At 38.7% G+C, this 13,336-nt stretch overlaps 2 protein-coding genes across 2 annotated transcripts; both read left to right on the top strand.

Moving 5' to 3' along the window:
* The first annotated feature begins 736 nt into the window (after positions 1–736).
* Positions 737–2,714, top strand: LOC143882071 (glutathione S-transferase U8-like). Its single transcript, XM_077385476.1, has 2 exons — positions 737–1,126; positions 2,240–2,714. Exons 1-2 carry the CDS (start codon positions 818–820, stop codon positions 2,600–2,602), a joined length of 672 nt encoding a protein of 223 aa, XP_077241591.1. The 5' UTR covers positions 737–817; the 3' UTR covers positions 2,603–2,714.
* Positions 2,715–10,179: 7,465 nt separating this feature from the next.
* Positions 10,180–11,705, top strand: LOC143882070 (glutathione transferase GST 23-like). Its single transcript, XM_077385475.1, has 2 exons — positions 10,180–10,528; positions 11,195–11,705. Exons 1-2 carry the CDS (start codon positions 10,220–10,222, stop codon positions 11,555–11,557), a joined length of 672 nt encoding a protein of 223 aa, XP_077241590.1. The 5' UTR covers positions 10,180–10,219; the 3' UTR covers positions 11,558–11,705.
* Positions 11,706–13,336: the final 1,631 nt, after the last annotated feature.

Raw genomic sequence — 13,336 nt, 5'->3', positions numbered from 1 at the left:
AAATTTATTAACGATATTCTAGTTGATAGTAAAGACTGAAAGACATCCATATCCCCATTTCATCCATGTGTAACTGTTGTTGAACGTGCGGAGAAGAGACTATGGATCATGTGTTTGTTGATAGTGAAGTGGCAGCTATTGTGTGGGGGCATTTTTGCTTTTCTTTATAGAGGTTCCATTGATAAGTATGCTTAAAGTGAAATGGATAAAACCTAGAAGAGATGAGTTCAAGCTAAATACGGATTGGGCGTCCAAGGGCAACTCTAGCACAATAGGTGGTAGAGTTATGAGAGATCACATGGAGGAGATGATTTTTTGCTTATTCTTACTACTATAACTACTAACTTTGTAGGCAGAAGCTAAAAACATGATTGATGGTCTTAGGTACTGTTAAGCACTTAGTGTGGCAAACATATGGGTTGAAGCTGATAGCAAAGTGTTGATTGATGTGCTCAAAGACAATAAAGACACTCTTATTAATATTGAGAGGCCAATCAAGTTGCCTAACTTTTGGCCAACTATGCCTATGATATGAGATCGAATAATACATTTAGGCACCAGAATCAGGACAATGTGGGTCGTCTCTTTGTAAGCAAAAAACATTAGTTTTTGTAACCTTGACCACTCAAATTTGTGCTTATTGTATGGTCTGCGTATGCAGTGACGTCAGAAGAAAAAATGAATAGAGTGGACCATGGAAGAAAAGGGAGCGATATATCACATCCCCTTTGTAAAACACTCTTTACTACACAAAAGCCTCACTATAAATTGTAGTAGCAAGGCATGGGGCTTATAGCATCTTAAAAATTTCATTACAATGGGGGAATTGAAGTTATTTGGAACTTCTACAAGCATGTTCTCCATTAGAGTTGAGTGGGCTTTGAAGTTTAAGGGGATTGAATACGAATACATTGGAGAAGATCTCACCAACAAGAGTCCATTGCTTTTGAAGTACAATCCTGTGCACAAAAAGATCCCGGTGCTTTTGCACAATGGAAAACCAATTGCTGAGTCACTAGTCATACTTGAATACATTGAGGAAACATGGAAAGTAAATCCTTTACTGCCTGAAGATCCTTATGAGAAGGCCAAGGCGCGCTTCTGGGCGAAATTTATAGATGAGAAGGTAATTGTTTTATACCTTTTCCGGTTTCTGGGTTTTTTAGTCCATGTTTGGCTCTATTAAAAGATTTTTCCATGGAATATTAGTTTATCAAGTGGTTAGAGAAGGCTAGGGAGGATGGGAGAGGGAGAGAATGGATAGGGTATATGAGTGAGTAGAGGGTGAGAAAAGGCTGAAAAAACAAGGAAAAGAAATACTATAATCCCTTAAAACGGATTTGCTAGCGTCCATCGCAGAAGCCATTTCGCAGATGGTCTGTTGCATCTGCCGCAGCCACCTTGTGAATGAAGACAAAATCTGCTGAAAGTGACCCTCTGTGGCTGCTGTCACATGCAACAGACAATCCGCGACATGCCTTCTGCAATGGACGCTAGCATATCCCTACAATTTATTTTGGGAAATGATATCAGCACAATCCTGTTTTAATAATTGCACAGACCAAGCTTGTCTTTTCTTTTTTAATTGGGTTGTGAGAGCTTTTTGGGAACTGTATAACCTTTTGACAGCTCTCTGCTCTTTTTTTTGTTGGTAAGTTGGGATTGAACCACCGACCTCAAGGTCAAAGAGTAAAGCCTTACCATTGAGCTAGAGGCTCAACCCCAGCTCTTTGCTTTTTAGCCACTTCTTACCCTCTCCTCATTAATAATGAGAAATCAAAGTCTCTTCATCTCCTACCCTCCTTTGCCCTCTCCTAGATAAACTAATATACCATTGGAAAAACAATTCATGGTTGCCAAAAATTGGCCTCGAGTGAAACTTTTTGTGCATTTATTTGTGTGCCAACAGACAAATTGGGACCCATATCCGAGTGGGTTGTAACAAAATTTCCAAAAAAATATATAGCTATTTATTAGAAAAGCAAGCAATTATGATACAAATTTTCTTTTCCAAACTTTTCCAAATAATCCTGAAATCCAAACAGGGCTGGAAAAACACTTTAACACTTTGTTTTTTCTGAATTTTGGCCTTTTTTTTCTGGAACTGTTCTTGAATCTTCTAGTATTTGCCTTGCAGAACAATTATTCTGGAGTCAAGATTTTCTAACTATTGATAAAGCCATTGATCCCAAGTTAAAATATTTAATCATTTTTCTTTGAATTATCTCTCTTGATGTAGTGTTTCTCTAGTGTACGGTCCATTCTCATTTCACATGGAGAAGAACAAGAAAAGGCTGTGGAATCGGCATTGGAGACACTGAAAATTCTGGATGAAGAGATCAAAGGGAAGAAATTCTTTGGAGGAGAGAGCATTGGATATTTGGATTTGGTTGCTAGTTGTATTTCTCATTGGCTCCCTGTCTTTGGCGAATGTTCGGGTGTGAACTTACTCAGTGCAGAGAGGTTTCCATCTCTCTATGCATGGAGTGAGAATTTTACTAAGGTGGATGCCATTAAAGAGAAGTTACCACCTCGAGAACAACTAGTTGCTAGATTAAGTGCACGCCGCAAAAGCCAGCTTGCCGCAGCAGAGAACAAATGAGCAGTTCCTTGTTGTCGCTACATTATCATTGCAGTATATGCTTGTTTCTGTTTTATGGTCACTAGAAGTATGTCCTAATCAAATAAATGAGTGTTGAAATTTCTTCTCTTTATATTGTAAAACTAATATTGTGTTGTGTGATCGAATCATAAGCATGTAATTGACGAAAATAAACGCAAGTAGAGATCGAGCATAAATACCTCCGCCCATGGCTTTTGATAGCTTGGCAGTGATATTTCTTGATCCTGAGATGATTCGAGTATGGTGCGATTATCCCATGAACTGATTCCCCTTTCCGCCCATCTATTGATATTCCTGAAAACCCACTTTAGTTGAGTCACCCCTTTCTACCCTTTCATACCTGACTAGAAAAACTATGGGTCAAACCACCCTTCCCTCCCCTAGCTGGATATCCCTTACTGCATCTCCTAATATCTGGAGCAGTTTTCTACTCTCTACATGCTTCCATATGTGTATTTCAATAGGGAGAAATAACAATCTTATGTGTAAGAGAAGGGACCAATCCTACATTTATAATAAAAGAAGGAAACGCTAGGGTCCATCCATTTTAGACATCTGTTTCTCAAATAAGCCCACTTAACTTATTGTGCTTACTTCGGGTCCACACATATCATTAACCAATTACCATACCCTTCCAATGTGAACATATGTGGATAAGGTGTTCCCGAGTAAAAACTTTACTGATCTCTAACCGTTTATGACCTGATCTGGATTACTCTTTACTATAATCAAACATTCTCTTGAATCTGGTTTTTACAAAAGCCAAAACATGTGCTATGCAAATCCACCAAAAAAATCTTACATATATTTTCTGTCCAATTGGAAGGTCTTTATTGGCTCATGTCATGTTTGTGTTGGGACCCGGGTAAAACTCGCCCTTAAAAGCTAGCCATTAAGGGGAGGGTGTCCAACTCCTTACAAGCCCTCCACATCAGGTTCTCCGGTGTAAGATCTTTGCTTTCTCAACAATTCCCCCCTCCATATGGAAGCAACATAGGAGCTAAGAGATCTTCATCCCAAATGATTTTCTCTGTCCTCAAAGGTAAATCAGAGTTACCACGCCCCGGCTCTGATACCACTTTGTGGGACCCTGGTAGAACTTACCCTTAAAAGCTAGCCATTAAGGGGAGGGGTGCCCAGATCCTTACAAGACCTCCACATCAGGTTCTCCTATATGGGATCTTTGCTTACACATGGAACTCCAACGGTTTGGCCACCATAAATAATTATTCTATGGAGTATTTGTGGGTCCAACTAAGAGAGAGATGCGTAGAAGATGGATGGACTTGAGAGGGTGTGAGTTGAAGGATCGTAGATGCGATTTGTTGAAGAATGAATGGAAGGGGACTTCGCTTAGCTGCGTTCCGGGGTGTTTCGAGGGAGATTGTTTTTCCTTTATCATTATTGTATTAATATAAACGTTTCCATGATCCAAATCATGCCAGCCTCCTGCATATGGTGTGTGCGACGGTTACTCCCTTTCCAATCAGGTGAGGCCATGCGGCCACCACCCAACATGAGTGAGGGGAGCATAAAAAGGCACTAAAAACCAATTCTAAATACATATTTTCTTTTCACTATTTTTATTTTTTTTTGGTTGGTAACTGGGATCATACCTGCGACCTCATGGTTGAGATACAATGCCTCAACTATTGAACTACAGGTCCAACCGCTCAAGGTTGGTCAGCCATTGAGGGCCTGTATTGGACTATTCGGCTTCAAGTAGGCCAAAGAGATGGCCATATTTTATTAAATTAGTAGTACCATATTGTTATTTTTTATTTTTTTTTTCTTTTAGTTCATCATTTTACTACGAAAATCTAATTCCACTTTCCATGTGGAAATGAGATTCTTAGTTCCTTTTTCTTCTTTTGAGATTGGATGCACTCCTTAACCCTTCTCGGCAGTGCTTTTGTGCTTTTTCCTGATAAAAAATGAATAACAAAACAGAGAGTATTGTTTGGCAAACCCAAGCATGTTCTGCTTGCTAATCCAATTCCCTATTTCCAAGCAGAAAGCCAAGTGGAGTCGCTCCAAAGGATTCTTTTCTGCCTGTTTCACCCAGTCTAAAAGGCAGAGAATGAGAAGCCTTGAAGAGTACTCCTAAGGTAACTTTGTTTTACATATTTACCTATTAGCTTACAACCCCCATTAAGATCGTCTAGTGGGGAAGATTTTCTATGGGTTAGAGTGAGGCCAAATTAATGAATGACTTTGGATTATTGAAAAGTTGGTCCCTCTTGTACTCTTGTATATTTTCTTTTAAAGAAAATAGTGCCTGACATCATATACTTCCAATAAAAACATAGGGAAATGAAAACAGCACAACCATGTTTTATTATTTACGCGGTTCTAGCTTGTCTTTTCTTTGTTAAGTGGCTTGTGAGAGCTGTGTGGGAACTGTAATAACCTTTTTACAGGCCTTTAAATACTAAAAGACAACATAGGTTAGCGCAAATATCAAAACACGGTTGTATACCAGTTCCCAAAACATAATGTGAAATTCCTGAGGGCAACTTATTGATAAAAGTGAACCATCCAAATGAAGTTGGAGGTCGGATTTGGATTTGAATCCTCCGATAAAATCTGGTATTTAGATTTATATCCTCTGAATGAATCTGGTGATCGGAATTGAAGCCTCCGATAAACTCTAGCATTTAGATTTAAACCGTCGTGTTTGGATTTGAATCCTTTGATGAAAAAAGATAGTCAGATTTGGACTCTTAAGTTGAACCTGGCATTCGATTTGAACCCTCGCGAAGAATGTGAAACAATCGAGAAAGCAGTTCTCGCTTTTCCTGCGGATAGAATGTGTTCCTTCTGAAATCCACCTGATTCTGTGTATTGCATCCTTCTCAGTAAGCGCTCTAGCAGCTACGTCCAGTGGCCCAAACACACGGACATATTACACAAAGAAAGAGAGGCAAGCGTTAAGTTCCAAATAAGATTACCCCTCCAATTAGTCACCCGGTGAGTATCTAAGTAATTAAGTCATAGTTAGACAGAGTTAGTTAAATAAAAAAAATCTGTCAGTCAGTAAATTAGGAAACCCTTCCTCTCGATATGCCCGACATCAAAGATACGTGGGGACGAGTAATAGATGAGGAGTCTAGGAAATAGCTAAGGAAAAGCGTGATGAGAATTCTAGGCGATCGACAGTTGAGCATTCGCCTCTTCTCTCCTCCTTTAAGAAAAGACCATGCACACTTATTTTGTGATCTCACCATTCTTCTGCTCCGAATCCCACGCCTATCTCAAAGCCCCCTAAACCTAAAACCACTTGGCAGAAAAAAAAAAACCAAAAATAGAGAGAAAGAGAGGTTCTCTTTTTGGGAGGGTACTCTGAGTAGTGGGTACCTCATATGTCCTCGACCCGCCTACTCAGGTCTTGTATGGATATGCAGGAAGGGGTGCTGCTCCTAGGTGTATGTAGGGTGTTAGTGAGAATTGAAGTGAGGTGAGCGTTGGTGAGTCGAACGAACGGAGTAGCTTTAGGCTGCGCCCTTGTCTTTGTCGATGTCATCTGATGAGATATAGTATGCAAGAGTCCCTCAACCAACTATCAGTTCAGATTGGCAATCGACTGGATCCTTTCACCAGGGGTTGAGTTAATCCAGTGATCAAATTTGAACACTCTGATGAAATCTGATTGGCATGATTTGAGGAATCCTTTCAGTGAATCTAGTATTCGAATTTGAACTCTCTGAATGAATCTAGTGATCATACTTGAATCCTATAATAGAATCAAATTGTGATCACATCTTTGTTGCTAATGCCACTAGTCATCACTCATATTGGTACTATGACAATTCCCACTTCTCATTCTTATTTTCCTCACTATAATGCGTTATGATTACCAGCTATAAAAAAAATTCTTTGTAGCTCAGTTAAATAGAGATTTGGAGTGCATGATTTTGTCATTAAAGATCGCAAAGCAAGAATAGCTTATGTAAAACCAAGGATTAAGGAGGCCTTGGAACTAAGTCCCTACGTTATTTTTGTAGTGCTTTTAGAATTGAGAGCATCCACAAGTTGCATGAGAAATCGAACCTATGGAGTGATTTTATGAAATCTAGATATTTGATGAATGAATGTTTCTTTTCAACTGAATCCAAAGTTAGTGATTCTAAACAGTGAAAAGATATGGTGAGACTTGAAGATGAAAGGATGAAAAGTAGCAGATGGATCATTGGGAAAGTTAAGATTGCTTTCTTGACTTATAAGTGGTTTGGTAATGACCTCATTATTAACTACGCCCATAATTTTCATGAGTTAAGTATGAAGCTCCGAGTCAAAGTGGTGATTAAAGAAAAATGATGAATGAAACCTTGGAGAGGTGGAGAATGATATTCCACCTAATATTAGCAGTACCATTTGAGTATTGAAGGTTAGAATCTCAGATAAAGATGATGAGCTTTTTTGTACCCCCAACAACTATGGGGTTTTCTCTTCCAAATCGACCCAGAATATTGTAAGAGAAAAGGTGCCAGAATAAAAGATGGCCGCATTACAATTGGAAAGACCTTCCATTTGAATGTTAAAAATTTATGATCAATATTCTAGTTGATAGTATAGACTGAAAGACATCCATATCCCCATTTCATCCATGTGTAACTGTTGTTGAACGTGCGGAGAAGAGACTGTGGATCATGTGTTTGTTGATAGTGAAGTGGCAGCTATTGTGTGGGGGCATTTTGCTTTTCTTTATAGAGGTTCCATTGATAAGTATGCATAAAGTGAAATGGATAAAACCTAAAAGAGATGAGTTCAAGCTAAATACGGATTGGACGTCCAAGGGCAACTCTAGCACAATAGGTGGTGGAGTTATGAGAGATCACATCGAGGAGATGATTTTTGCTTTTTCTTACTACTATAACTACTAACTTTGTAGGCAGAAGCTAAAAACATGATTGATGGTCTTAGGTACTGTTACGCACTTAGTGTGGCAAACATATGGGTTGAAGCTGATAGCAAAGTGCTGATTGATGTGCTCAATGACAATAAAGACCCCCCTTGGTCCATCAAATTCACATTCTCATCCTTGAGTTGAAGCCGAAGATGTCTTATTAATATTGAGAGGCCAATCAAGTTGCCTAACTTTTGGCCAACTATGCCTATGATATGAGATCGAATAATACATTTAGGCACCAGAGGATCTTCCTCTCAAAGCTAGGAGTGCTTTAAGATGTGATGTCTTAGGTATTCCAAATATTCGATATAAGTAATTCCAATGTAGCTATGGGTTTTGAGGTAAGGCGGGTCGTCCCTCATGTATGCTTTTACCTTTTCAATAAAAGTTCGGGTTCTTGCCCAGGTCTCTAGAAAAATTTCGGGTTAAAAAAAGAAAAGAAAGGGAATATGAAACTTCTTGTTGTATGTAACATTTGTTGTAGGTTATTATCTACTTGAGCGATTTCTCTCTTTTTTATCCATATTGACTTGATGAAGCGCATTTTAAGATTTTGTAATGAAAAGCTAAGGTCGCTTCGCATTATCTGCGTTTTAGAGCGAACATAACTGTTTGGAGCGACTCTGCTTCGCTTCAAGAATTCAGCAGTTTTAGCCATATGGAAATCAGGATTTGGAGAAACAGGTCAGATTTGGCAAATACTGTTCTTCATTTTTATTCCTCGCGAAAAAAAAAGAGAAGGCAAAGGTGCTGCCGAGAATGATTAAAGAATACTATTTAAGTTGTTGATTTATGAGTCATTAGGACTCTTTGGATGCCGCCTTATTTGCAAATAAGACCAATCTTAGTTTAATCTTATTTGCGAATAGGAGATTAAAGCATCTTTGAAACCCATTTACTATATTATTCCTAAAGATCTTTTTACTACTATTTACAAATAATCAGCCAAACACAGAATCAGGACCATGTGGGTCGTCTCTTTGTAAGCAAAAAACATTAGTTTTTGTAACCTTGACCATTCAAATTTGTGCTTTTCTTTGAACGCTAATCTGTCAGAGGAAAAGAAATCACCATTTCTGCCTATTCATTTTGAATTTTATGAATTAATTTTGGGTCCAAAACAAATTATTTCAATCAAAGTGTATTTAGTTTTGGACTCAAAATAAAAAACGAACGGGTCTTAAAGGATGCAAGTGTTAAGGCAGGCAAAAATTAACGCTTCAACTTCTCTTGGTAAAACCTTTGCCCTGCTTGAAAACTCTAGCTTAGGCTAGCCAATCCCCCTCTCCGTTCGCAGTTCTCCTGACGTGATGGTAATAAACTGAGTGACCCTCACCACGGTTGAAGATCTCATGAAGATTTCATCCATAAATTTAGAAAATCTCCATAGGTGAGAAGACCTCCCATCTAGCCATCTAATAACATTAAGGGAGTCAGGGGCGAAGGCACATAGCATGAGGGGGGCCATGGGCCCCAATGACTTACAAAACCCCTTTTATATTGCATTGATATACATGCATGCTTAGCTAGTTTAGTGACCACGGCCCCCCAATGACCAATGCAGCCAAGTGTAAATTAGTCTGCCCTCCATTAATCTAATACCTTGGAGGATCGCTCTGACTTCAGCTACATTTGAATCCTTCACACTTGGTGACACTATTTTCATCTCTAAGAACCCCTCTAATACCCGCCAGCCCCTGGTTGCCCAAGCTAAAGCCATCAAAGTTTAACATTATCCAACAAGGACCTGTGTTGTGGCTACATTATCGGTAAGATTGAAGTCCTATTCATTTTGAATTTTATGAATTAATTTTGGGTCCAAAACAAATTATTTCAATCAAAAGTGTATTTAGTTCTGGACTCAAAATCCAAAACGAACGGGTCTTAAAGGATGCAAGTGTTAAGGCAGGAAAAAATTAACGCTTCAACTTCTCTTGGTAAAACCTTTGCCCTGCTTGTATTGCAAGAAAAACATTTTTGACGGAATTTTTTTTTCTTTCCTCAATTTAGTGGAAAATAATATGATCATGGTTAATTTAGAGGGATATCATTATAAATATAATTGAAGGTCCCCCCCCCCCCCCCCCCCCAAGTGAAAAATTGAATTGGGTTGGTTCAAGCTATCTTTCCTCACATCACATGTAAATAAAGTAGGAAATTTTGGATATATTTTTCCCTCTAGTTAAAAATTGATTAGAGTTGGTTCAATCTTCATCTTTTTCATTTTTTTCGTATGTGTGTGAATAAAGTAGGAAATCTTAGAAATATTTATCCTTTCCAACCTTATCGATAAAATTCCAATAATCCAAAGAGGGCTAAGGGGGGCTTATTGTGTGGTCTGCGTATGCAGTGACGTCATAAGAAAAAATGAATAGAGAGGACCTCACTTGCATTATTGTGCATGCAATGACGTCAAGCACTCTGACTTGAACAATAAGTTGGTGTAACCGTGTAACATTGCCCTCTAATTTAAGATGGGAAATTATATGTTCACCCCCTTTCTTCCCTAGCCACCCCCTTTTAGTGTAAAAAGAGCATTCATAAATATACTAGTTGGGGGTGGACGATGGAAGAAAAGGGAGTGATATATCACATCCCCTTTGTAAAACACTCTTTACTGCACAAAAGCCTCACTATAAATTATAGAGCAGGGCATGGGGTCATAGCATCCTAAAACTTTCATTACAATGGGGGAATTGAAGTTATTTGGAACTTCTATAAGCTTTTTCTCCATTAGAGTTGAATGGGCTTTGAAGTTTAAGGGGATTGAATACGAATACATTGAAGAAGATCTCACCAACAAGAGTCCATTGCTTTTGAAGTACAATCCTGTGCACAAAAAGATCCCGGTGCTTTTGCACAATGGAAAACCAATTGCTGAGTCACTAGTCATACTCGAATACATTGAGGAAACATGGAAAGTAAATCCTTTACTTCCTGAAGATCCTTATGAGAAGGCTAAGGCGCGCTTCTGGGCGAAATTTATCGATGAGAAGGTAATTGTTTTCTACCTTTTCTGTTTTCTGGGTTTTTAGGCCATGTTTGGCTCCATTAATTTATTTTCCCATGGAATATTAGTTTATCAAGTGGTTAGACTTTAGAGAAGGCTAGGGAGGGTGGGAAATGATATCAGCACAATCCTGTTTTAATAATTGCACAGACCAAGCTTGTCTTTTCTTTTTTAATTGGCTTGTGAGATATCAAGTCTCTTCATCTCCTACCCTCCTTTGCCCTCTCCTAGATAAACTAATATACCATTGGAAAAACAATTCATGGTTGCCAAAAATTGGCCTCGAGTGAAACTTTTTGTGCATTTTTTTGTGTGCCAACAGACAAATTGGAACCCATATCCGAGTGGGTTGTAACAAATTTTCCAAAAAAATATATAGCTATTTATTGGAAAAGCAAGCAATTATGATACAAATTTTCTTTTCCAAACTTTTCAAAATAATCCTCAAATCCAAACGGCCTAAATAGAAAAACACCTGCACTTGGTTTTTTCTGAATTTTGGCCATTTTTTTCGGAACTTTTCTCGAATCTTTTACAATTTGCCTTGAATAACAATTATTCTGGAGCCAAGATTTTCTAACTATTGATAAAGCCATTGATCCCAAGTTAAAATATTTAATCATTTTTCTTTGAATTATCTCTCTTGATGTAGTGTTTATCTAGTGTACTGTCCGTTTTCTTTTCACAAGGAGAAGAACAAGAAAAGGCTGTGGAACCGGCATTGGAGACACTGAAAATTCTGGATGAAGAGATCAAAGGGAAGAAATTCTTTGGAGGAGAGAGCATGGGATATTTGGATTTGGTTGCTAGTTGGATTTCTCATTGGCTCCCTGTCTTTGGCGAATGTTCGGGTGTGAACTTACTCAGTGCAGAGAGGTTTCCATCTCTCTATGCATGGAGTGAGAATTTTAATAAGGTGGATGCCATTAAAGAGAAGTTACCACCTCGAGAACAACTAGTTGCTAGATTAAGTGCACGCCGCAAAAGCCAGCTTGCCGCAGCAGAGAACAAATGAGCAGTTCCTTGTTGTCGCTACATTATCATTGCAGTATACGCTTGTTTCTGTTTTATGGTCACTAGAAGTATGTCCTAATCAAATAAATGAGTGTTGAAATTTCTTCTCTTTATATTGTAAGACTAATATTGTGTTGTGTGATCGAATCATAAGCATGTAATTGACGAAAATAAACGCAAGTAGAGATCGAGCATAAATACCTCCACCCATGGCTTTTGATCGCTTGGCAATGAGATTTCTTGATCCTGAGATGATTCGAGTATGGTGCGATTATCCCAGGAACTGATTCCCCTTTCCGCCCATCTATTGATATTCCTGAAAACCCACTTTAGTTGAGTCACCCCTTTCTACCCTTTCATACCTGACTAGAAAAACTCCATATGGAAGCAACATAGGAGCTAAGATTTTCTCTGTCCTCAAAGGTAAATCAGAGTTACCACGCCCCGGATACCACTTTGTGGGACCTGGTAGAACTTACCCTTAAAAGCTAGCCATTAAGGGAAGGGGTGTCCAGATCCTTACAAGACCTCCACAACATGTTCTCCTATATGGGATCTTTGCTTACACATGGAACTCAAACGGTTTGGCCACCATAAATAAATACTCTATGGAATATTTGTGGGTCCAACTAAGAGAGAGATGCGTAGAAGATGGATGGACTTGAGAAGGTGTGAGTTGAAGGATCGTAGATGCGATTTGTTGAAGAATGAATGGAAGGGGACTTCGCTTAGCTGCGTTCCGGGGTATTTCCAGGGAGATTGTTTTTCCTTTATCATTATTGTATTAATATAAACGTTTCCATGATCCAAATCAAGCCAGCCTTCTGCATATGGTGCGTGCGACGGTTACTCCCTTTCCAATCAGGTGAGGCCATGCGGCCACGACCCAACATGAGTGAGGGGAGCATAAAAAGCCACTAAAAACCAATTCTAAATACATATCTTACCTGCGACCTCATGGTTGAGATACAATGCCTCAACTTTTGAACTACAGGTCCAACCACTCAAGGTTGGTCAGCCATTGAGGGCCTGTATTGGACTATTCGGCTTCAAATAGGCCAAAGAGATGGCCATATTTTATTAAATTAGTAGTACCATATTGTTTGGTAGCGTTTTGGGTATTATGGATTTCGGTTTCGGTGTTGACCAATATCCGAAATTTCATTCCAAAATTTTGGATTTCGGTCTAAATTTAAAACCATTGTGGCCTCTACTTTTTACATTTCTCCGCTCATATTTTTTCTTGAAAATTATGGGCATCTATCCATAAGCTATTAGACAATTAAGGACGCAAATAGAAAGGGTGAGACCATTCCGGATCTGTTAATACTAAAATAATATCCAACTCTGCTACCCTGGTTTCCACACTGTCAGTTCTCCAAGGTTCCCCAACGCAGAAGTAGACATGGAATTGTTCAACCATCTAAACCTTATCATTTACTGGTCTTCACAGTAGCCGTAGGTCATGCTCCAAACCTCTTCCCATTGGGTGATCCTAACCATTCATATTGTAGGGTGTAAAATGGATAGTTTAGAAAGTGGGGTTAAAAAAAGAGATTTTTGGTTTATGATCCATCCATCCAATTTAGGCCCCAACAAATGAATGATTTGGATCACCAAAAGAACATGTTTACCATTCAAAGTTACTTAGAAAGTTGCAAACGGCAGTAAAAGTAGAGAGACCAACCTTAAATCCTAATTTTTTTTAATGGCAACTTTAAATCTTAATTTCAGACAAAAGCTGCTAAGAAGACACACAGTAAGTGTTCACATCCAAGTA

The sequence above is a fragment of the Tasmannia lanceolata genome, unplaced genomic scaffold (genome assembly GCF_043159265.1).
Source record: "Tasmannia lanceolata isolate RefF3 unplaced genomic scaffold, GAP_Taslan_0.1 ptg000007l, whole genome shotgun sequence".
In the NCBI taxonomy this organism is placed as follows: domain Eukaryota; kingdom Viridiplantae; phylum Streptophyta; class Magnoliopsida; order Canellales; family Winteraceae; genus Tasmannia; species Tasmannia lanceolata.
This window is presented reverse-complemented; position numbering and strand designations above follow the sequence as displayed.